This window comes from Podarcis filfolensis (genome assembly GCF_964270895.1).
Source record: "Podarcis filfolensis genome assembly, chromosome: 8".
Classification (NCBI taxonomy): Eukaryota; Metazoa; Chordata; class Lepidosauria; order Squamata; family Lacertidae; genus Podarcis; species Podarcis filfolensis.
Window position 1 is genome coordinate 52950743 of NC_139611.1, and position 20757 is coordinate 52971499.

General features: G+C 49.0%; 2 protein-coding genes across 9 annotated transcripts; one reads left to right on the plus strand and one right to left on the minus strand.

Moving 5' to 3' along the window:
* Nucleotides 1-1398: 1398 nt before the first annotated feature.
* On the minus strand, nt 1399-9608 carry USB1 (U6 snRNA biogenesis phosphodiesterase 1; the record flags this gene model as incomplete). 2 transcript variants are annotated; one of them, XM_083625065.1, is made up of 7 exons in its annotated part: nt 1399-2612; nt 3429-3509; nt 4024-4129; nt 4409-4462; nt 5053-5236; nt 7235-7395; nt 9454-9608. In XM_083625065.1, the coding sequence occupies 7 exons, from the start codon at nt 9606-9608 to the stop codon at nt 2508-2510; spliced, it is 846 nt and encodes a 281-aa protein (XP_083481191.1). In that variant the 3' UTR covers nt 1399-2507. The 2 variants fall into 2 exon arrangements, with proteins under 2 accessions (XP_083481191.1, XP_083481192.1); XM_083625066.1 differs by lacking the exon at nt 3429-3509.
* A 186-nt stretch (nt 9609-9794) lies between these two features.
* Nucleotides 9795-20415, plus strand: ZNF319 (zinc finger protein 319). 7 transcript variants are annotated; one of them, XM_083625059.1, is made up of 3 exons: nt 11978-12426; nt 14096-14237; nt 16839-20415. In XM_083625059.1, exon 3 carries the CDS (start codon nt 17086-17088, stop codon nt 18847-18849), a length of 1764 nt encoding a protein of 587 aa, XP_083481185.1. In that variant the 5' UTR covers nt 11978-12426; nt 14096-14237; nt 16839-17085; the 3' UTR covers nt 18850-20415. The 7 variants fall into 7 exon arrangements, with proteins under 7 accessions (XP_083481190.1, XP_083481188.1, XP_083481184.1 ...); XM_083625061.1 differs by having other exon boundaries at nt 11985-12086; XM_083625064.1 differs by lacking the exons at nt 11978-12426; nt 14096-14237 and adding an exon at nt 9795-9875.
* The last annotated feature ends 342 nt before the right edge of the window (nt 20416-20757 follow it).

Here is a 20757-nt window from a genome sequence, read left to right on the forward strand (position 1 = left end):
GACCTTCAGCACATACCCATAGCAAGGAGGAGGGCATAGCTCAGAGACTAAGTTGATGCTCTACTTGTAGAAAAGGCCAGGTTCTACTCTCGCATCTCTAGGTGGGCTAGGAAACACTCCTGACTGAAGCCCCAGAGAGTCAGTGGCCTATAGACAATACTGAGCTGGGTAGGTTATTAGCCTCAATTGACACTTGAGAGAACTGCCTTGTCCCTTATATGCCTGGTGGGTCACTGTGGTCTGGAGGAGAGCTTCTCCTTTCAAGCCCCCCAAACATCAGAAGTCCACTGAATAGTGGTTTGGAGCAGGGCTCTCAGCCTGCCTGCACCTGTTTTGTGCAACAGCATTCCTGTCGAGATACAACAGGCGCTCACTTCTGTGCTTCTGGAAACAACTGAAGGAATCTTCTGTTTTGACAAGCTTTTCCAACTGGAGGAGAAGAGTCTTAGGTGCTCATTTTGTATTTTATTTTTGTACTGTTTTAAAAAACTTTTTTAAAGCATTTTTAATGTGTGTTTTTTTCTCAATTGCTTTGACACAGATGCAGATGAAAAAGGTGGTTCATAAATGAATAATAATGAAGCAGCTTTATCAATTGCTGTCCAAATATTTGTTAAATGCTCCTTTACAGCTCCATTATTACAACTCGTGGGAGCAAACTCTATAAACTATGTATTGTACGTGGTGGTACAGCCTTCTTTAGCCTGGTGCCCTCTGGATGTTTTGGACTACAACTCCCATTAGCTATGCTGGCTGGGGCTTGTGGGAATTGTAGTCCAAAACATCTGAGGGCACTAGGTAAGGGAAGGCTGAGGCAAGACTTTAAATCTGTCCTGAATCCACTGCCAATCTATCTCATTAAGTGGGCCCACCTTATAATACTATAAGGGAGAATATTTTTTGGATATGTTGCATAGTTTTATAAACCTTCATTGTATTCCCCTTCCTTGCACAAGCCCCCCTCTCCCAGCTAAAATAAAACCTCAAACCCTTTAGCTTTTCCTCCTTATGAAAGTACTCTAACTAATTGGTTGCTTGGGTTATTTTTCTGCACCCCTTCTACAATGTATTTTAATTTTAATTTTTTAGTTATGACAACCAGAACTGTACATAGCATTCAAGTGTAGCCCATGTAACAGATTTATGTACTATGCTGGCTATCTTTGAGGCAGCAATGTTTCTGAATACCAGTTGCTGGAAACCTGAGGGGAGAAGCCTCTTGTGCTGTGGTCCTGCTTTCAGGCTCCCTGTTGGGCATCTGCTTGGCCAGTGTGAGAACAGGACTAGATGGGCCACTGGCGTGATCCATAAGGGCTCTTCTTATGTTTTTATTTTCAGTCCATATCCTAATAATCCCTAGCATGGAATTTGCCTGCCCCGAGCATTAGAGACAGCAGCTCCAACAACAGGAAACTATATTTATTAAAAACTGTTGATACGGTTTCTCACTGAAAATTCCAATGCAGATTGTAACAGCAATACAAAACTTAATTCAAACCTTTGCAGATTTATTTACACTTATAAAAAAATATTTAATACCGTCTTTCAGCTCCAATTGGCACCCCACCCCCCACTACCGCAAATCAAGGCTGTTTTTCCTACACTCTGTTCTTAAACCAGCTGTAAGTTGGTATACCTGTCCTGTTTTACCCCACAGAACTCTGGTGTGGTGGCCTTTTGGGCAAGCTGAGAATTCCCTGAGAGATACCTTTATAGACCCTTTATGCAGCCCGTACCAACCTGGTGGCCTCCAGAAGTTTTGGACTACAATTCCCATCGGCCCCAACTAGCATGGGATGGGGAGGAAGACAGGGCAATTAAACCTCCATTAAGACGCAGACTGTGAAGTGATGGTAAGGAAAGCCAACTCAACACTGACCCCTGGTGGTTATCTGGCCAATTGACAACAACACTACTATGGTAAAACCCGATGCCCCTTCTCGCACCACCACGTACCCCAGTATATAGGTGGGAATCTGTACTTCTGTTTCTCATTTGATTCATTTTTAGCTAACAGCTCAGTCCGACAGCCAGGAGGCTTCATGCTCTCAACCAGCAAGGATGCTTTCGAGCAAAATGCCTCTTGTGACATCAGCTTTAGGGGCAGGCAGGGATCCTCTCAAACTTCTAATGGGTAATTTCTGTTGTCCTCCAGATCAGGAGAGATTCTACTCAGCTGTTGTCCACTTCAAAACTGAGCATCGTTTTCAACTGGCCCTCAAACTGAATGGCACTTTTGCATGTCACAACTCCCTCAATAATCATGCTGGCACGAAGCTGTGGCTGTTAATGTATCCTCTGCATTCTTTTGTAGCACTGGACCCTTCACCTTAGGCCCATCACTTGCAAGACCCTTAACAATGAGCAGTGGGGGCAAGGGGCTACCACCATCTTACTGCTGAGCCACGAATATCATTTGTGGCTTCTGACCATTCATTGTGTCCTGGCGAAAAAGTAGGTAAGGTCCATCCTCAGCTGGCGGCTGCTGCAGATTATTCTCCCAGCTCCTACCGTAAAGGGAAGGAGAAGATCTTCTTGCCAGACTTGCAACGGACTTCGGTCCCAGGGATTCGCACAAGGTATGAAGAGTCCTCAAACCTATTCACAATCTCCTGGAAAAGACAAAGGAGGTGATAGGGGTGGGAATTATGCAGAGCCCAGGAATCTGATTGGCCCCTGAACATTTAACAGGCAGCATGCTGGACGTATTAATATGTGACAAATGTGGGTAGGAGAGGGCTTATACTTCTGAATACCAGTTTCTGGAAACCACAGGAGAGGAGAGCATTCTTGTGGTCGGATCTTGTGCTTCCAGGGTTTCCCACTGAGGCATCTGGCTGGTCACTGTGAGAACAGGATGCTGCACTGGTTTGGCCATTGGCCTGATCCAACAGAGCTCTTCCAATGTTCTTACGGCTTTGTGCTCCCATCTGGGCCCATCTACTTTTGTATTAATTGGTTCTGAGGTCCATTTCAAGGCTGCTGGTTTTAACTTTTGGAGCCCTTCACAGTGTGGGTCCTGTGTGCAGGAAGGAGCACATTCTCCTACACAAACCTTCCTGTGTGCCTGCTCTGTCTCCCATCAACATTTAAATCAGCCTTCCCCAGATGTTTTTTGGAGCAGCACTCACATCAGCCCCAGCCAGCAGGAATTGTAGTCCAAGACATAAGGTTGGGGAAGGCCGATTTAAAGAAGAGGGAGATGCAGAGATAGCTTTATAGTTGCAGAACCTTCTCTGTGGAACTCCAGGTTGAGGAAAGCTCAAGAATTCCTAGGTAAGCTTTTCCCCACCAGATGTTGCCCTGAGCACTTCTGCAAACTGAAAAGCTATCTCCAGAAATGCCAAGGCAGACACCTCTATTTCAGCCCCCTGAGCAAGCTAATTCCTTAAACCTCTATGCTCGTGAATGACATCCGAGGTGGTTACCTGCAACTCCTGAAGACAACTTTCAAGTTCTTCAGAAAGGTTTCCAACACACCACGCGAGGCTGAGATGGAATGAGGGATTCTGTACAGAAGCCAGGAAAAAGCAGGTGCTAAGAATCTGGAGAAGCTGCACTAACCCAGCTAGGTGCCACCACCCCAGAATTCCTGGTAGGAGCTGAGCACCCTTCTCTATCTTCCATGGAAATTAGACTCCAGGGCAAAGAGGGAGGCTTTGGGTGGGCTGGTTGGTTTCCTCAACAAGTTTACGTTACCACAGCTAGTTTATACACATATCACATTAGATCTGCAGTCTTATTTGGGAATACTGGTTGGGGCTGATGGCCAAAATATCTGGAGGGCACTCGGTTGGTAATTGTATATATAGAATGTAATAAACTCTATCTGTCTGTCTCTCTCTCTCTCTAATATAAAAATAAACTATATTATATATATATATATATATATATATATATATATATATATATATATAAAATAAACAGTTTATGTAATAAACTGTTTACTTCCAGGGCGGTGGTCATTCAGCAGCAGCCTCTTTTTGCAGACTCCACTCTCTCCTAGAACAGTGGAAGTCTTACCTTGTAGAAAGAAGGGAGACTGAATTCCTCCATAACTCTGTCCACTTCAGAAACCAACTCCAAGAGCTGAGAGTGCCCAGAAGTTACCTCCAAGCCAATGAAGGTCCTGCAGAGAGATATGACAGAATCTTAGAGCAGTTCAATGTTAATGTTCACCGTGAGTGCCCACTTTGTCCCAGAAGGCAAAGGGCTGAGGGGGCACCAATAGAATGCTGCCCCACTTGAGGCAAACACTGGCCTCCCCTCCTCTCTACCAACCTTGTCCTTGTGCGATTATTCTGCTTGTGCCAATCAAGCCACAGGATGGTTGGCAATTTCAGCCTGAGGACATGATGCAAAGCAGCCTATTGCTCTCTGAGGAATAGCCTCAGTGCCATTCACTCACCTGCTTTTGGGATCATTGGTGTAAATCTTCACCCGATCTGCTCTACAGGTGAACCTGAAATGGGGAAAGAATCCATCTGATTCCTTAGCAAGATGAAGAGGAGAAGGAGGACAGGGGAGAAGAAGTAAGGCATACTGAGACCCAGGGGCTGGGGAGTGCATTTTCTGATTTGCCCCTCCCTGGAGCCTTTAAGTCACTCTCTTCCAGTAATTACAGCTCTCCACACTTACCTTTCCCTTTGCTCCCTTTTACTGATCCAGGTTTTGCTGCTGTTCTCTAAAACAGCTCTTGCCACAGCCATTCAGATGTTTTGGACTACAACTCCCATCAGCCCCAGGCAGTGCCAGAATATATAGAGGGCACCAGGCTGTAGCAAAGACGGCTCTAAAGTATAAAAACTGCACACAAATTTTCAAGTGGAATAAGGTCAGCTGATTTAGTAACCATGTGGAAGGGTGGGTGAGTTCCACAAGTCATTCCACATCATGATTCAGGGGTGAGCAGGGAGAGGTGTCTTTTGGTGTGGGTCAGTAATTCTGCTTCCTCACAGAAGAAGTGCGGATTAAGAATATGCGCTGGGTCAAGGGGAGGTGGTGCCCAAAGTGCAAGAGGAAGGCGTGGTCTAAGGGTCCAAAGCATCTTACCGGGGGAAGGAAGCCAGGTGTTCCTTGAGGGACTGGACAACAGGGCTTATCCAGTGGTGGCGCAGGATCACACCCTGAGAAAGGCTGATGTGGAACTCTTCCATAGCCGTCAACGATGGCACGGATGCACGTGCACGCAGGAGGAGGAGCTGGAGCAGGTCGAGGAAGTCCTCCTGAGCCTCATCTGTACAGAACGGTAGAACAACAGTGGAGGATTGGAGCAGGTGGGTGCATCTCTGCTAAGCTGCGGTGGCAACTTGGTAGTAAGTCATACTTTCCATGCCTCAAATCTCTTCTGTAAAATGTGGGTTACAATGGCCTTCTCTACCCTTCAGCCACTACCAACCAGTACCTGTGGATGGGTAGAGAAACATGCTCTTTGTCTACCCCAAGCCTCCCCTAGTCATGATGGCTCTATATTACCTCTGCTATTGGAGGAAGCAGAGCATTATTCTGTATATTGGTTGGGGGAGAGCACAAAGAGCTGGAGAGTGTGATTGAGCTGGTGTTCTGGTTTGGGAGAGAACAAGGCAAGAAGCAGAGACCCCACGGAGTGAGTAGGTGAGGTCTGCATCTGGGCCTCCCTCAACACTTGCTGCTCATTTGCTACTGCCCACTGGCTGTGGAATGATTTGAGGTGTGCTTTGTTGGTGGGGAGATAGGTAGCAAACTGGCAGCTTCCAGGAACTTTGGGGTAGGGGGAAAGTGATGGGTTTTTTTTGTGCAGAAAAGGGAAGAGCTGCATGCTCACAGGTGTCTGTGAAAAAGCTCCATGGTGGTTTTGGAAAGGCACTGCAGATATGCCTGTAGCCAAACCCAGGGTGTGGTGTCATAGATATGGCTTAAGCCTCCTGCCAAGACTCAGGGTCACCCATGTAACTGGGGGAATGTTGTTCAGCTCTAATGAAAGGTAGGTGTGTGTGGTGGTGATGTCCCTATGAGGCAGACATAGGAGTGGACAAGATCATATCTGGAGCAGTGCTTTACACCGCAACACTTTGTTGTAGTTAAATGATCTGTGGTGCTTCTGGTTTCCCCCCTCCCACTTCATATTATGAATAGGAACAAAGGAAGCTGCCTTATACAGAGTCAGACCACTAGCCCATCTGGATCAGTATTGTCTACACTGACAGTGGCTCTCCAGGGTTTCAGACAGGGAGAGTCTCTCTCATTCCTACCAGGAGATGCTGGTGATTGAACCAGGGACCTTCTACATCAGTTGTGGCATTCTATTGAGGTGTTTGAAAAGAGCTATCCTCTTAGACTTGTTTAGCCTGGAGAAAAGATTGAGAGATGATAAAGGTAAAGGGACCCCTGACCATTAGGTCCAGTCGTGACCAACTCTGGGGTTGCGGCGCTCATCTCACTTTACTGGCTGAGGGAGCTGGCATAAAGCTTCCGGGTCATGTGGCCAGCATGACTAAGCTGCTTCTGGCGAACCAGAGCAGCGCAGGGAAACGCCATTTGCCTTCCTGCCAGAGCGGTACCTATTTATCTACTTGCACTTTGATGTGCTTTTGAACTGCTAGGTTGGCAGGAACTGGCACTGAGCAACGGGAGCTCACCCCATCGCAGGGATTCAAGCCACCGACCTTCTGATCGGCAAGTCCAAGGCTCAGTGGTTTAACCCACAGCGCCATAGCCATCTTCAAATATCTAAAGGGCTGTCCTATGGGAAATGGAGCAAGCTCGTTTTCTGCTGCTCCAGAAAGGAGGGCCCGAACCAATGGATTTAAATGACAAAAGAAAGGAGATTCCAACTAAACATCAGGAAGAACTTTCTGACTGTAAGAGATGTTTGACAGGAGAACAAACTCTCCAGGAAGGTGGTGGACTGTCCTTCACTTGTGGTCTTTAAACAGAGATTGGATGGCCATCTGACAGTGGTTGGATTAGATGACCCTTTGAGTCTCCTCCAACCCTACAATTCTATGATTCTGTGTCAGTAAGCACAGTTCTATTAAGGATGTCTGGTCAGCCACTGTGGCTCTGTGGGCACCTCCCTCCTTTTGCCCATTGGAATGGCACTTCTCTGCTATACAGATCAAACAGCTGGAAGGGCTCTGCTCCTTGGAGAAAAGGTACCATTTCTGGCTGAATCCCAAAGATGTGTGTTTCCAGAGTTTGACTTCCTAGGGACACTGGGGTCGGAGAAGAGGACAAAGAGCAGAAGGGCACTCACAAGGCACGTAGACATGTGTTGCCCAGTTGCCTCGCTCATGGGGAAAGGTCCGCAGGCGGCCTCCATGCTTGCTGCTGTCATCCACCACTGTCTCAGCCTCCTCCTGATCTCTGAACATACTTAGCACGCTGTCTGGCACAGAAAGGCGAGGAGCTGTTGAGCTGCAAGGCAGAGGGAGAAAAGAGAATTCCCAGCCCTTTTAATACTCCTCTTCATTTGGAGCAAAACAGGCCAAATGACTCTTGGCCCTGGACACTGCACACGTTTTTCAGTCCATGCCCTACCCACAACTTCAGCACTCAGATGAGTGCAAAAAATAAGTTGAGTGACTGGATACTAATGGCTCTGCAATGCATGGAGAAACAGAGCAACTCATCATGCCCAGAAAGAGTGAGGTTTGAGGAAAACTGGGCAGAAAAATATTTCAGATGTTTTACATTACCCATGACATTTTAGCACTCATTAATTTTACAACAGTTCTTAAGGTAAACTTTAAATTTCTTCCAATCTTCTTCCACCGTCTCTTTCCCTTGGTCATGGATTCTGCCAGTCATCTCGGCCAGTCCCATATAGTCAATCACCTTCGTCTGCCACTCTTCCAGCGTGGGTAGTTCTTGTGTCTTCCAATACTTTGCTAAAAGAACTCTTGCTGCTGTTGTTGCATACATAAAAAACGTCCTATCTTTCCTTGACACCAATTGGCCTACCATGCCCAGGAGGAAGGCCTCTGGTTTCTTGTGAAAAGTACACTTAAGTACCTTCTTAATTTCATTATAGATCATTTCCCAGAAGGCCTTGATCTTTGGGCACGTCCACCAAAGGTGGTAGAAAGTACCTTCAGTTTCCTTACATTTCCAGCATTTATTATTGGGCGTATGATAGATTTTTGCAAGCTTGACTGGGGTCATGTACCACCTGTAAATCATTTTCATAATGTTCTCTCTTAAGGCATTGCATGCCGTAAACTTTATACCGGTAGTCCATAACTGTTCCCAGTCAGCAAACATAATGTCATGACCAATGTCTTGTGCCCATTTAATCATAGCTGATTTAACCGTCAATTTAACAGAATTGCAACGATAAACGATTGGGTTAGAGAAAAAGGATTAAAAAAATTGAATCATAAGTATCTGAAATTAGGGGTTGCTGAAAAAGTTTAAAACAGGGATGCAGAAAAGGGAGGTATGGGGAAGTCGTTGAAATAAGGTTTAAGAAAAAAAGGTGATGAAATTATACGTGTTTATATGTTTGTTTGTTAATGTGTTATGTTGTGAATTGTCAGTTCTTGTCTGTTAATATATGTTGTAAAACCAATAAAAATTTATTATAAAAAAAAAGAAAAATATTTCAGATGACCACCTCCCTACATCAAATTTGTATCTAGAATTGGGGTTTTCCTGCTCTAGGGAAAGTACTGTAACTAAATACTTACTCTCTGCTTTTTGTGGAGAAGCAAAAACATTGTTGCCTTGTGAATTAACCGCAGCCCTGTATCTGCTTTATTTCAATTGCTATGCTGTTGATTTCAGTCTGAATTACATTTTAATAATTGTTTTAATTGTTGCAAACCTCTGGGAAACTCTGGTGGGTAGCAGGATGGGGCTGTGCCCCAACCCACTCAGCTTTGGGACAGAATAAGGAATGGCGGTACCTCAGTTGCTGGGGCTTCTGCAGAAGACCCCTGGCTCAGCTGGTGCTTTCTCCTGCCAAAAGGGCCCCAAAGCAGCAAGGCTCAGACCTTGCCTTGAGACCCTAAGGGGTGGCACTGAGGAGCAGACACCAAACTGAGGTGCTTTAAAGGACAGCAGTTGGCACCAATTGCACCAGGAAGTGCATGGAACTGTTGGGAGGTATCTACCAAAAGGTGCCGGGAGGAGGAAGAAGGGGCAACAGCAGCACAAACCAGTCTAGCAACCTGGGGTGGCAGGGGGAGAGAGAAAGAAAGCAGGACCCAGCCCAACCGTTCCTGCTGCCTCTGAATTGTTCCCAATCTAGATGGTCCTTACAAGAACCTGCCATTTTATTTATTTATTAAAGTTATACACTGCTCGATTGTAGGGGGAAAAACAACAACCTAAAAGCAGTTTACAAAAAATATTTAAGAACTGGTGCCCGAGTTTGCCTTTTTCCTTTTCCCTCCCCACTCCATCTTCCTTTTCTGCGTGTCTTTTTCGGCTGAAAGGGAAGGGGGGCTTTCTGTGTTGAACTTATACGCCCACCTGTCGCCGGGAGAGCGGCGGCCTTGACGTCCCTCCACCGAGCTTGCGCCGCCGGCCTCGCCGCCTTCCCCTTGCGCTCCCGAGGATGCGCTCTCATCTTCCGAGTCGGAGCTGCTGTAGCCCACCAGACCTGCGACCGCCGCCACTCTACTCATGGCCGGCACGTCAGGATCTCCACTTCCGCCACCTAGAGAGAAAGAGGGACTACTGCGCCTGCGCAAAAGCGCCTCTTTTAATGAGCGAAGCTTGCTGAAGTCCTGCTGGTGCCACCCGGCAGTGGCTATAGACGTTTAGACTCGCGACGCGTAGCGCTGGGAGTCGCTTACGGGTCGCTTCGGGAGAGCCTTTTCCCGCGCGTTCGCGAGTGGGCCGAGCGGTAAGACGAACGGTGGAAATCATCATCATGTTTCAGCATCGAATTGGTGTGTTTTGATATTTGACTTCGTAAATCGTATCGTTGTATCGCAACTGTGATAATTTTCTCTATTTAAAAAAACATTTCCCCCCTGCAAATTGTTTTGTTATTAAAATTCATTACAAATACTATGGGAAACGAGGGCAAAATAGAAAATAAGTCAGTGGGGCTCATTATTTCTGAACTGCATGATTTCTCCCAAATATTTCCTAATTTGGGTAAGTGCGGGAAAGCACCAGGTAAGCATCAAGACTAAGATGCATAGTCTTGTTTATAAAACCAGCTGAATTTTGCAATGAGTCAATTACCACAGCAATAGTATTTTAGAGCATTTTCCTATCATGGAAGGAACATTGTGAGATTGCATGATTAAGATCTCTTTCCTTTCCTTTGAAAGGTGTGAACGTTGACTATCCATTTCCAATATCATGACTTACAACTTTGAGTCTTTTGTTCTTCTAGTAAAGTTCACAACTCTTCAAAGCGTGATCCAGCTCCAATTTAACCAGATTTTAGAATCATAACTCTTCGTAAAGTGGTTGGGTTGCTCCATGAATAAGCAACCTGTCAAACGCATCTTGCAGTTAGTTGGTAGTGAAGCCGTGGAGCATTTTTCAATCACTTCAGGCACAACTTCATTTCTGGAATCGTACACATCAGCTTTTGCTAACCTGATAATCCAACATCTGGAGGGCACCAGCTTGGGTGAAGGTTGATATATATACTAGCAGTGACTTCAGTAGTTTTATTGCATTTATAACCCACCTTTTTCTCCAAGGACTCAAGGTGGCATGCATGGACCTTCCTGCCCTCACTGAATCCCCACAACAACCTTGTGAGGTAGATTAGGCTGAGAGGCGGCAAGTGGCCTAAGGTCATCACCCAATGAGCTTCATGGCCAAGTAAGGGGATTTGAATCCTGGTTTCATAGGTCCTACTCTGACACTCTAACCACTACACCACACTGGTTCTCCAAGGGCTTGTGCTCCATGGCACCAGCAGCCACAAACAAGGTTTGAAGTGGGGGGGATGGAGCCCAGGTTGGCATAAGTACAAGAAAACTTTGGGAAACAAAACCTGTTTGGAGTGGGGAGACAGCAGCCTAAGGACTCCTGAGAATGTCAGATGGGCATGGAACTGACTGGATGACTGTTGAGGCCGAGGCAGGGGACAGAAAGCTTGGCGGAATCATCAAACTGTAAGTTGGGAGGGACCCCAAGGGTCATCTAGCCCAACCCCCTGCAATGCAGGAATTGCAACTAAAGAATCCCTGACAGATGGCCATTCAATCTCTACTTAAAAAGCTCCCATGAAGGAGACTCCTTCACCTTCTGAGGGAATCCGTTCCACTGTCAAACTTACTGGGAGGGGGCGGAGGGAGAGATGAATGGAATATCCTGGAAGAGGGCCGGAAGCCAGCCATGCTCACCCGCAACAGCCCCACTGACACTTGCTCTCCTTGCACACCCGCTTCTCTCTCTCTCTCCCCCTCTGGACCACTTCGTGGCAAGGCCATCCGTTCTGCTCCTCCGCCTCGGGTCTAACGGGCCCGCGGGCGCTGCGCAGGAGACCTTCGCCCTCCACGAGGTTTGCCCGCAATAGAGAGAGAGAGAGAGAGGCGAGGACCTACCTCTCTTTCGGGCGCATCGTGTGAACTCTCCTGCCTTGGGGTTATTATTGTTGCTGACCCGGGGCCGGGGATTTGGAGGCCTGGCGGCTTCTGGCGTCGGGGATGCGCAGCTGCAACTGGCTGCTACGGCACAGGCTGGGTGCGAAAGAGGATCCCCGCTTCCCTGCCTGCCTTCCTAATCCTGCTATGGGTGAAGCCCCCAAAGGATCCCAGCAGCAGCAGCAGGAGCAGCATCGGCTACAGTTTTGCCGGTAAGTGACGGAGCGGAGGCCTCTCCCCCCGGTTCCTCCTTCCTCACCCGGCCCGAGCGTAGCGCGCCGCAGTTCTCCGCCTGGTCCGGCAGAGGGCGGCCCCGATCCCACGGCTGGGTCCTTCCCCTGCTGGACGCCGCCCCTTCCTCCTCCTCCTCCTCCTCCTCCTCCTCCTCCTCTGCCTCCTCCTTCCCCTCCTCCGGCTGGCTCGACGCCGCCCCCCCTCCCCTAGCCGCCGCCGCTTCGCCTCTCCTCACCGCTGGGACTGCTACTACGCGAGGCCGGGGATCCGACGGGGCGAGCAGGCCGCGAGACACCTCCGGGCCTCGCTCTCCAGGTAGGGGAGAAGGGAGGAAGCTGGGCAGGGCGAAGCTAAAGCGCCTCTTTCCTCGCCCCGGAGCTCCTGCCCCGCCGGCCACACGGAGCCGAGCGGGGTGGCGGTCGCTTTCCCCGCGGGCGGCGGAGGAGGAAAAAGGCGCTCCTGGCCCCGAGCGGGGCCGCCTGCCCTGCTCCTTGGACGGAGTAGGCCGAGGCCCGGCCAGCGGCACGGGAGACGCCCCGATAACATGTGAAGGCGGCGCTCCCGGGCCGGCGGGGCGAGGCAGCCCTTCGCCTGACCCGGTCGGCCTCGTCGCAACCTATTGGCCGGCGGCCTTGGGCAACCTACGGCCCTCCAGGTGTGTAGATCGCCCCCCCCCCGCAACTCCAGATGTTTTTGGCTAGCAAAGCTGCCTGGGGCTGATGGGAGTTGGCGACCAGCAACATCCGGAGGGCGCCTGCCTGGCCCAAAAAAAGGCTGGCATCTTGGCTGGGGGCGGGGGGAACCTTTCCGTTGCAGAGCAATGGGGATGAACGATCTCGGTGGGCTCTGCAATGTGGAGAAGCTCCTAACAACCCAGTCACCCCACCAGGGCATTTCTGCGGTCATGGTAGGCAGGATGTGGCCCTGGGCAACCTGAATGGAGAGGACCTGTGAAGCAGCCTTTAGCCACACTAGGGCTCTGGACTGTCCAGCCTACATCTGGCTTCTTGGGGTGGGTGCAGCCCCCCAAGTCTCTGGCAGAGAAGAGCCTTTCTATGCCACCTGGAATCCTTTTTTGCCTGGAGGAGGGAATCTGGGACCATCTGTGTGTAAAGTAGATGCTGTGCCACTGAGCTGCAAAACCTGGCAAGGTGAAATTCTCTGTAAGTTGGAAGAGGGCAGATGTATGCGGCTGAGCATCTCTCTAAAGATGGGCTCAAGCAGAGAATCTGGCCAAATTATCGTGCCCTTGAGTGAGGAAATGGAGCTGCTTTTAAAAACTTAAGAACAGCCCTCATTTAAAGCCACCCTAGTTGGTGGCCGTCACTGCCTCCTGTGGGAGTGAGTTCCATAGTTTTAACTATTCGCTGCGTGAAAAAGTACCTTTTTTTTTGGTCTGCCTGAATGTCCCAGTGTTTTAAGGTAGTGGAGCAGAGAGTTCACAGTTACGCTGCTATATTGTCTTACACATCTTGAGAGAGTAGATGGATTGGCAACAGGGTGTACAGATGTTTCCCTGGGCTCAGTAGAGCTGTGATCACTAGAGATGATGGGAGCTATAGTACCAAAACATTTGGAGGGCACCAGTTTACAGTAAAATTCTGAAGCTCTAAGGCTGGTCCCCAGATAGACCAATTTCCAAGAAAACTTGTGATAGGTGGCCCTGCTTCACCAAACTGGAAGGTTTCTTTCCAATAGTTTGGCTGTGGATTTGCTTGCATGAATTCTTGAGCTTTTCCCCTCTTAGATTGTTTCTTTTCCATGGGACATTTTGCTTCTGCTTCTCCACCACTTGATACCTGGCTGTTGCTAGCTTGCTTACATGGACAACCATCTTAACACACACACACCTACCCTCATTGTATTGTATGGTATTGTCAGACCTTGGCATGAGGACAGTTGAGAAGCTCTTCCCATCCCCTGGGGCAGTTTTGTCATCTGCATGCTTATATCAGCCTTCCCCAACCTGGTGCCCTCCAGAAGATTTGGACTACAACTCCCTTCAGTCCTGACTATAGGTTAGTGATGGTTGGGGCTGATGGGAGTTGTAGTCCAAAACATCTGGATGGTACCAGACTGGGGAAGTATGGTTAATTGGTATCCAGCAGACAGAGGGGTTCAAAAGATGGGCTGAAGATGCAGTAGGGATTTATTTCAGATTTGTATTTTGTGCTTTCCAGATAGCTATGCAAATGCTAGATGCAACTTTGATTAGCGTTCAGCTTAGTGTTTGCAGAGCTGATGTCATATTGTCAACAAATGATGTTTGTCTACCTGGCTGCCTCTTTATATTAATTTTAAACTTTTTATTTTCTTTGTGCAAGGGTCTTCAAAGAACGAAAAACAATAATCTTGAGCACAGTACAAAATGGATTGTCCCCTTTGTGCTATGGCAGGAAAGACAGAGGTGAAAGCAGGCAGGTTGGAGGGACGGCCTTGACCCATCCCATGCCAGCCATGTAGAAGGTGAACTTGGCCTTTGAGTTACCCATTTTGTGGCAGGGTGCTTGTACAAGTGCTTGCTGCTGTCCAGAGAGATGCAGCTTGAACTGTACACACAGTCCCTGGTGACATCCTGCCCTGTTTCTGGATGTTTATTTATAGCCAGCTCTGTTCCATGGACTTTTGATGGTGCAGGTTAGCAAATAACTTAGTAGTGTGGACAATCTTTGGCAAAGGAGAATTGTGATCAGTGGAAAGTGTATTTTGAAGCTCCAGCTTGGGCAGAGCCCAGTTTTCCAGAGTTTTCAATAATAATAATAATAATAATAATAATAATAATAATAATAATATTTATATCCCACCCATCTGGCTGGGTTTCCCCAGTCACTCTGGGGTAAACTGGTTTCGGCTGAAAAACAAAACAAATCAAACATGATGGAATGGGTATTCCTTGCTTTGGAAATGATGTCAGGTTGAACATTAGGAACAGAAAATGGATCTTGAAGAATTGGTGTGTACTATTAGTTCAGCAGGGACGAAACTGTAGCCAGAAGCGTGTCTTTCTCCGCATCCCAGCAAGCTGACCAGCTTTTTTCCAGAAGTGCCACTGAGACTAAAATGCCACACAGATCGCTGGGGAAAGGGTCCATTTCAAACTACCAGGTTATTAATAAATAAAAAGAAACTGAGACATCTGGGTTCTGGATCCATCAGTCATTTTCTTCTCTCCCCCGCCCCCCGCAACATATATGCTACCCTAATATGTTTAATAAGCTCATATGGCTGCATCAGGTTCTAGAGGTCAAAGATCCTCAGGTGTGTTTAGCCTGAAGGTTAGGCCATTGCAATATATTGGCTTACTAGCTTAGCTTGAGTCCAGAGTGTGTTCTACTTGCTTCCTGGATTCCTCTTCAAGCTCTTTCCTACCCAAGCATATGAGCGGACAAAGAAAATACTCAGTTCTCTTGACATCACAGGCACTGTGTGCCCTACAACCTAAATTATCAAATTATCTACCAGGGCTGATGTTTTTAAAGGAAAACAAGCATGGTAAAGCAATATAAATGCTCCTGGGCAGACTGTAGATTGAAAAGGGTATGAAAAAGGGAACCCTGGCCATATAGACTTACACAAAGGGATTGTTTAGGTCTTTTAAAAAGCATAACAACATTAGATAAGCCCTGAATCTGGGTTAGGCCGGACACCTCCATCTAGTCTAATATCCTGTTCTCTCAGTGGCCAGCCAGGTGACTATGTTTTAACTAAAACTTTTTATAACATTTTAACTCTTTTAAGATTTTTTTTTTAAAGTAAGTTCATCAAAAGATTCTTGTAAGATGTAAAAACAGATAAAATACAAAACAAACAGGAACAAAACCCGAAACTAAGGCATAATTTAGCCTGGATATCGCACCCCGCCTCCACAAACTCTAGCGTCACAAATAAAATGAGAAAGTTGGATAGCTTTCTACAGATTCACAATAAAAAATGTAAAGCACATTTCAAGAAGCACATAATGTTTTTGTCTCATTTAGCTCTGGTGTTCAAGCCAGTGACCAACAATGTTTGGGAATCTTGTCCAGCTACATAGATTTTTGAGATGCAGGTGAAATAAATTGACTCTCCTGTTGAGTCACATAAGTTATGAGAGGGGACCCCGTGCCATCAAATGTACTTTTCAGTTTGACCCCTCTCAGACATCAGTTGTTGTTTTTCAGCTCACTTTTCCACTAAAGCCAACCATTGCACCAAAACCTTTAAGACAAAATTGTGTGTGGTGTCCCCATTGATGCACAATAGGATGTTTTGTTCATTTGTTTATATGTTGTGGATGTGTTTGCCACTCTGGGCTCCTTCGAGGATATAAATTCAATAAATACATATGGGAAGCCCACAAGCTGGACCTAAATGCAATAGCACTCTTACTTATTGGGATTCCCAAAACCATTGTGGCTAGTAGCCACTGAGAGCCTTCTTGTCCGTGTATTGTCTAATTTTTTGTTCCATAAATATCTTGTGCATGTCTGTCTATGCTGCTTGCAACTAGTGTGTGTCTCCTAGTGAAATAGGCCTCTTCTTAGAGTTAAAATGTTAGTGGGGACAGCTGCTTGCTTCCAAGCTTCTTATTTTTTAAAAAAAATATTTTCCAAAGTTTAGTGCAGGATGTCTTGAAATGGGTGGGTCCTTCAGGAGAGATCTGCAGCCATTCCAGTTGCTCATTTGGGAGTTCTCGTTTCTTAATTAGTGAGTGTTTTGTTGCTAACTTCAAGACTGCCTTCCTGGCTAGCCTTGGAAGTGTCCGTTGATAATTCTCCAGTAGCAATTGCTTCGAGCTGCAGAGCTTTTTTTTTTGGTATAGTCGTGTATTTGGAACTTGCATGGCAGAGTTGTGAACAATGGTTGTGTAAGTTTTCAATATAAGCTTTCAATATGGAAAAAGGTTTGTCCCTCGTTGGAGAAACACTTCTGCAATCTCCAGCCTGCGGTCTCTGGCCTAAAATAAATTTTTTGTTTGCTTGTTCTCCCTGCAGTTGTGGGTGGTGGGGAGGTAATCGTTAGTAGATTAAATATACTTTTTAAGCGAGATAAGCAGCTTTTTGTCTGAATTGCTGTCTTTCCTTGCAGGTTCCCTTCCTTGATACCCATTCTGGTGCCAGGCAAAAGGCCTCCTGCATCCTTTAGGATGTCCCATCTGCTGGTGTCTGCTTTGGTTTGAGACGTACCGCGGTGGGGAATTGTTGCGCCCAGTGTGACGAGTTTGTCACCTCCAGGTTTGGGAGCAACTGCTGCGAACTCAGATCTCCTTAATTGATTTGCCTCAGTCGAGAAGCTGAAGCCCTTATTGTGGAAACCCCGATTTCTTTTCCCCAGCATGTCAGAAAGCTGGCCGCAGCAGCCCCCACAGCAGCAACCGCCGGCGCCGCACCATGCTGGGACCACTGCCCTCCCGGAGCATCCCATCGCCTCCAGCGCTGTGGTGGAGAATCCCTTGGGCTGTGCCGTCTACGGCATCCTCCTCCAGCCGGAGCCCAGCAACCTGCAGCACCACACTTCCATCCCAACTGGCGGCGGAGAGCCCTCCACAAAATGCGGGCTGTGTGGACACGACTTGGGGCACCTCTCAAACCCCCAGGAGCACCAGTGCCTGCAGGGGGGCCATGACCGCTCCTTCCAGTGCACCCAGTGCCTGAAGATCTTCCACCAGGCCACCGATCTCCTGGAGCACCAGTGCCTGCAAGTGGAGCAGAAGCCCTTCGTCTGTGGCGTCTGCAAGATGGGCTTCTCCCTGCTTACCTCCCTGGCCCAGCACCACAACGTCCACAACGGCAGCGCCGCCGTCAAGTGCTCCATCTGTGAGAAGACCTACAAAGCCGCTGCGGCTGCTGTGGCAGCCCCTGAGGAGCCTGCGCCACCGCAGCAGCCAGCCGCACTCAACCGGACTCCCGTGGAGAAGCCCTACAGCTGCTCCATCTGCCAGAAGCCCTTCAAGCACCTCTCGGAGCTGTCGCGGCACGAGCGTGTCCACACCGGGGAGAAGCCGTACAAGTGCAGCCTCTGCGACAAGAGCTTCAGCCAGTCCTCCCACCTGGTGCACCACAAGCGCACGCACAGTGCCGAGCGGCCCTACAAGTGCACCGTCTGTGAGAAGGCCTTCAAGCACCGCTCCCACCTGGTGCGCCACATGTACGCCCACTCCGGGGAGGCCCACCTCTTCCGCTGCAACGTCTGCGAGCTGCACTTCAAGGAGTCCTCCGAGCTGCTGCAGCACCCCTGCACGCCAAGCGGGGAGCGCCCCTTCCGCTGCGGCGCCTGCCACAAGGCCTTCCGGCGCCCCTCGGACCTCCGGCAGCACGAGCGCACCCACAGCACGGAGCGCCCCTTCCAGTGCGACCTCTGCCAGATGAGCTTCAAGCAGCAGTACGCCCTTATGCGCCACCGCCGCACCCATAAGGCGGTTGCGGGCACCGCCGCCACACCAGCGCCTTCCGCCGAGCAGGAGCTGCCGGTGGGGCCGTTCAAGTGCTCCCTGTGCGAGAAGGGCTTTGTGCAGCCAGCCCACCTCCTCTACCACCAGCACGTCCACGGCATCGAGAACCTCTTCAAGTGCAACGCCTGCCAGAAGGGCTTCAGCCAGTCCTCGGAGCTGCTGCGCCACCGCTGCGTGCAGAGCGCCGAGCGGCCCTTCAAGTGTGCGGCCTGCAGCAAGGCCTACAAGCGGGCCTCGGCCCTGCAGAAGCACCAGCTGGCCTCGCACTGCGCCGAGAAGCCCCTCCGCTGCACCCTCTGCGAGCGCCGCTTCTTTTCCTCCTCCGAGTTCGTGCAGCACCGCTGCAACCCAGCCCGCGAGCGGCCCCTCAAGTGCCCAGACTGCCAGAAGCGCTTCAAGTACGCCTCCGACCTGCAGCGCCACCGGCGGGTTCACACCGGGGAGAAGCCCTACAAGTGCCCCGCCTGCGAGAAGGCCTTCAAGCAGCGCGAGCACCTCAACAAGCACCACGGCGTCCATACCCGGGAGCAACATTACAAGTGCATGTGGTGCGGGGAGCGCTTCCTGGACCTGGGCCTCCTGCAGGAGCACAGCGCCCAGCACACCTCCACTGACAGCACGTACCCCGTGACACCTTGCCTGCCCTGAGCATCTCCCCCTGCTGGCGGGAAAAGGTTCATGTCATCCTTCGAGCCTTGTTGGCGCTGGGCTTAGGCTACGGCGAGCGACTAGGCCATGTGGGACCCTTTCCTTCTCCTTTGCAGACCAACCTGCGAACAGTGGAGGGGGTGGGGAGGGCTAGAGCAAGCAGCGGTGGCCTCTGTGTGAGCACTGAGCTCAGCAATTGGTCAGTTCAGCCCATTTGCTCCTATGAATGGGCTGAGTGTACCTTCGGAACCAGCTGTGACTCAGGCCTGCTTTGCTGCTCCAGGCGCAGTGTCTGTTTTTTGGGTCAGGATGAATGTTCCTTAAGCCTGCCAACCAATTCCAGATCCTCATCTTCCTCCCCACCCCTGCCCCTCATGATTCATTAGTGTCTGCAGAGGGGAGTGTGATATTCAAAGAAATTTGCTGCTTGAAATTTATAGGGCAGGACTCCGCAGCAAGGGAAGCCAGGCAGGTGAAATGGTGAGAGATGGACTTAGTGGGCGCGGCTTCCCTTAAGGTGCCATCCCTAGGGAAACTCTGCTTATGTGCGTCTGTTCAGTTCAAGCGTACATCCGAGAGAGGGAAACTTCGAAGGGAACCAGCTACTAGATGGTCCGATTAGTCTTTCACCCTTATACATCCAAGAGAGAAGGCCCCAGAGCAGCCATGCCTTGTGCTCCTCCTCCTGGCTTCCGTTGTCCAAAACCGTCAGGGCTAGAGGCTTTTCATTTCCTCCAAACACCGGAGCTCTCAAGGTGCTGTCTAAGCCAGTGGTGTGAGTGGTCCCAGGGCAGCGTGAAAGGCGACAGAGAGGGAGGGTGTGGTGGAACACAGTTACATATTTAAATGTCTTCTAAAGCCAGAGCAAAGCTTCACACTGTAGGGGGGAAGGTTCTCTGTGTCGTTTCTAGGCTCTTATCAAAATGGAAGGAAAGTTTTTTGTTTTGTTTTTTACGTGCAACTAAAAAAAGAATTTGGTGGAAGGAGCATTCAAAATGCGCTGCTAGATCTGTCCTGGAATTGTGATCTAGAGGAGCACCATTTGCTTTAGTGGCACGATTGGCAATAAGATAAGCTACAGCTGGTATCACAGAGACTTTGGAAATGCTTTCCTTTGGGACCGTTTTGTGGGACACTGTGTGTGTGTGGTTTATTGCCCTTTCCACACTCAGCCCCCAAACTGTATTAAATTGGGAGGCTGCTGCAGCAGGTAGAGCAAGAACTGTCGGTGGAGCAGCCCTCAAAAAAAGCTTTTGTTTGTTTTTTATCTGTTTCACATGGGACACACAGAGTGGCACTGGGAAGGCCATTTTCTAGCCCTGGATCCATCCTGCCAGTTGCCCAGGACATGAAAAGAGGACAGAAGTGGATCATTGGGATGGGTCTGGCCAAAGTTGCCTCTCAAGACCCAGAGCCGTGTGCCTGTCCACACGCAGGGCCTGCTGACTTGTCTTTCACGACACCTCAACTGTATAGAACTAACTTTTATGGAGTTTGTCTTCATTATTTTTCATATTGCTTTTTTTAAAAAGCAGTTTAATATTCATTAAAAATCTGTGTAGCTCAGTTGGCTGTCCCTTGGAATCCTTAAAAGACGTCCGCTCAGGTAAAGTTGTATTCTGACGTTACTGAATAGTGAGTTCACAATATGCTGCGTAACTACAGGAGTGACAATGGTCATGAAAATTCCTCTTCTGTTCCTTTTCTGGGGAGGAACCTCGTGACCAAGAGGCCAGGAATGGTCTTGCAGAACATCCGGTTGTGCTCTGCAGCAGGCTGGGCAGATTGAATTGAAAAGGCCTGGGTGGGTCACCTCGTCCGTCGCCTGCTAAGCAGGATGTTTTGAAAGGAAAGGTCCCCTTCCCTCTGATGTCTGCTCAGGAACTGCTCAGGAAAGCAGGGAGGGTC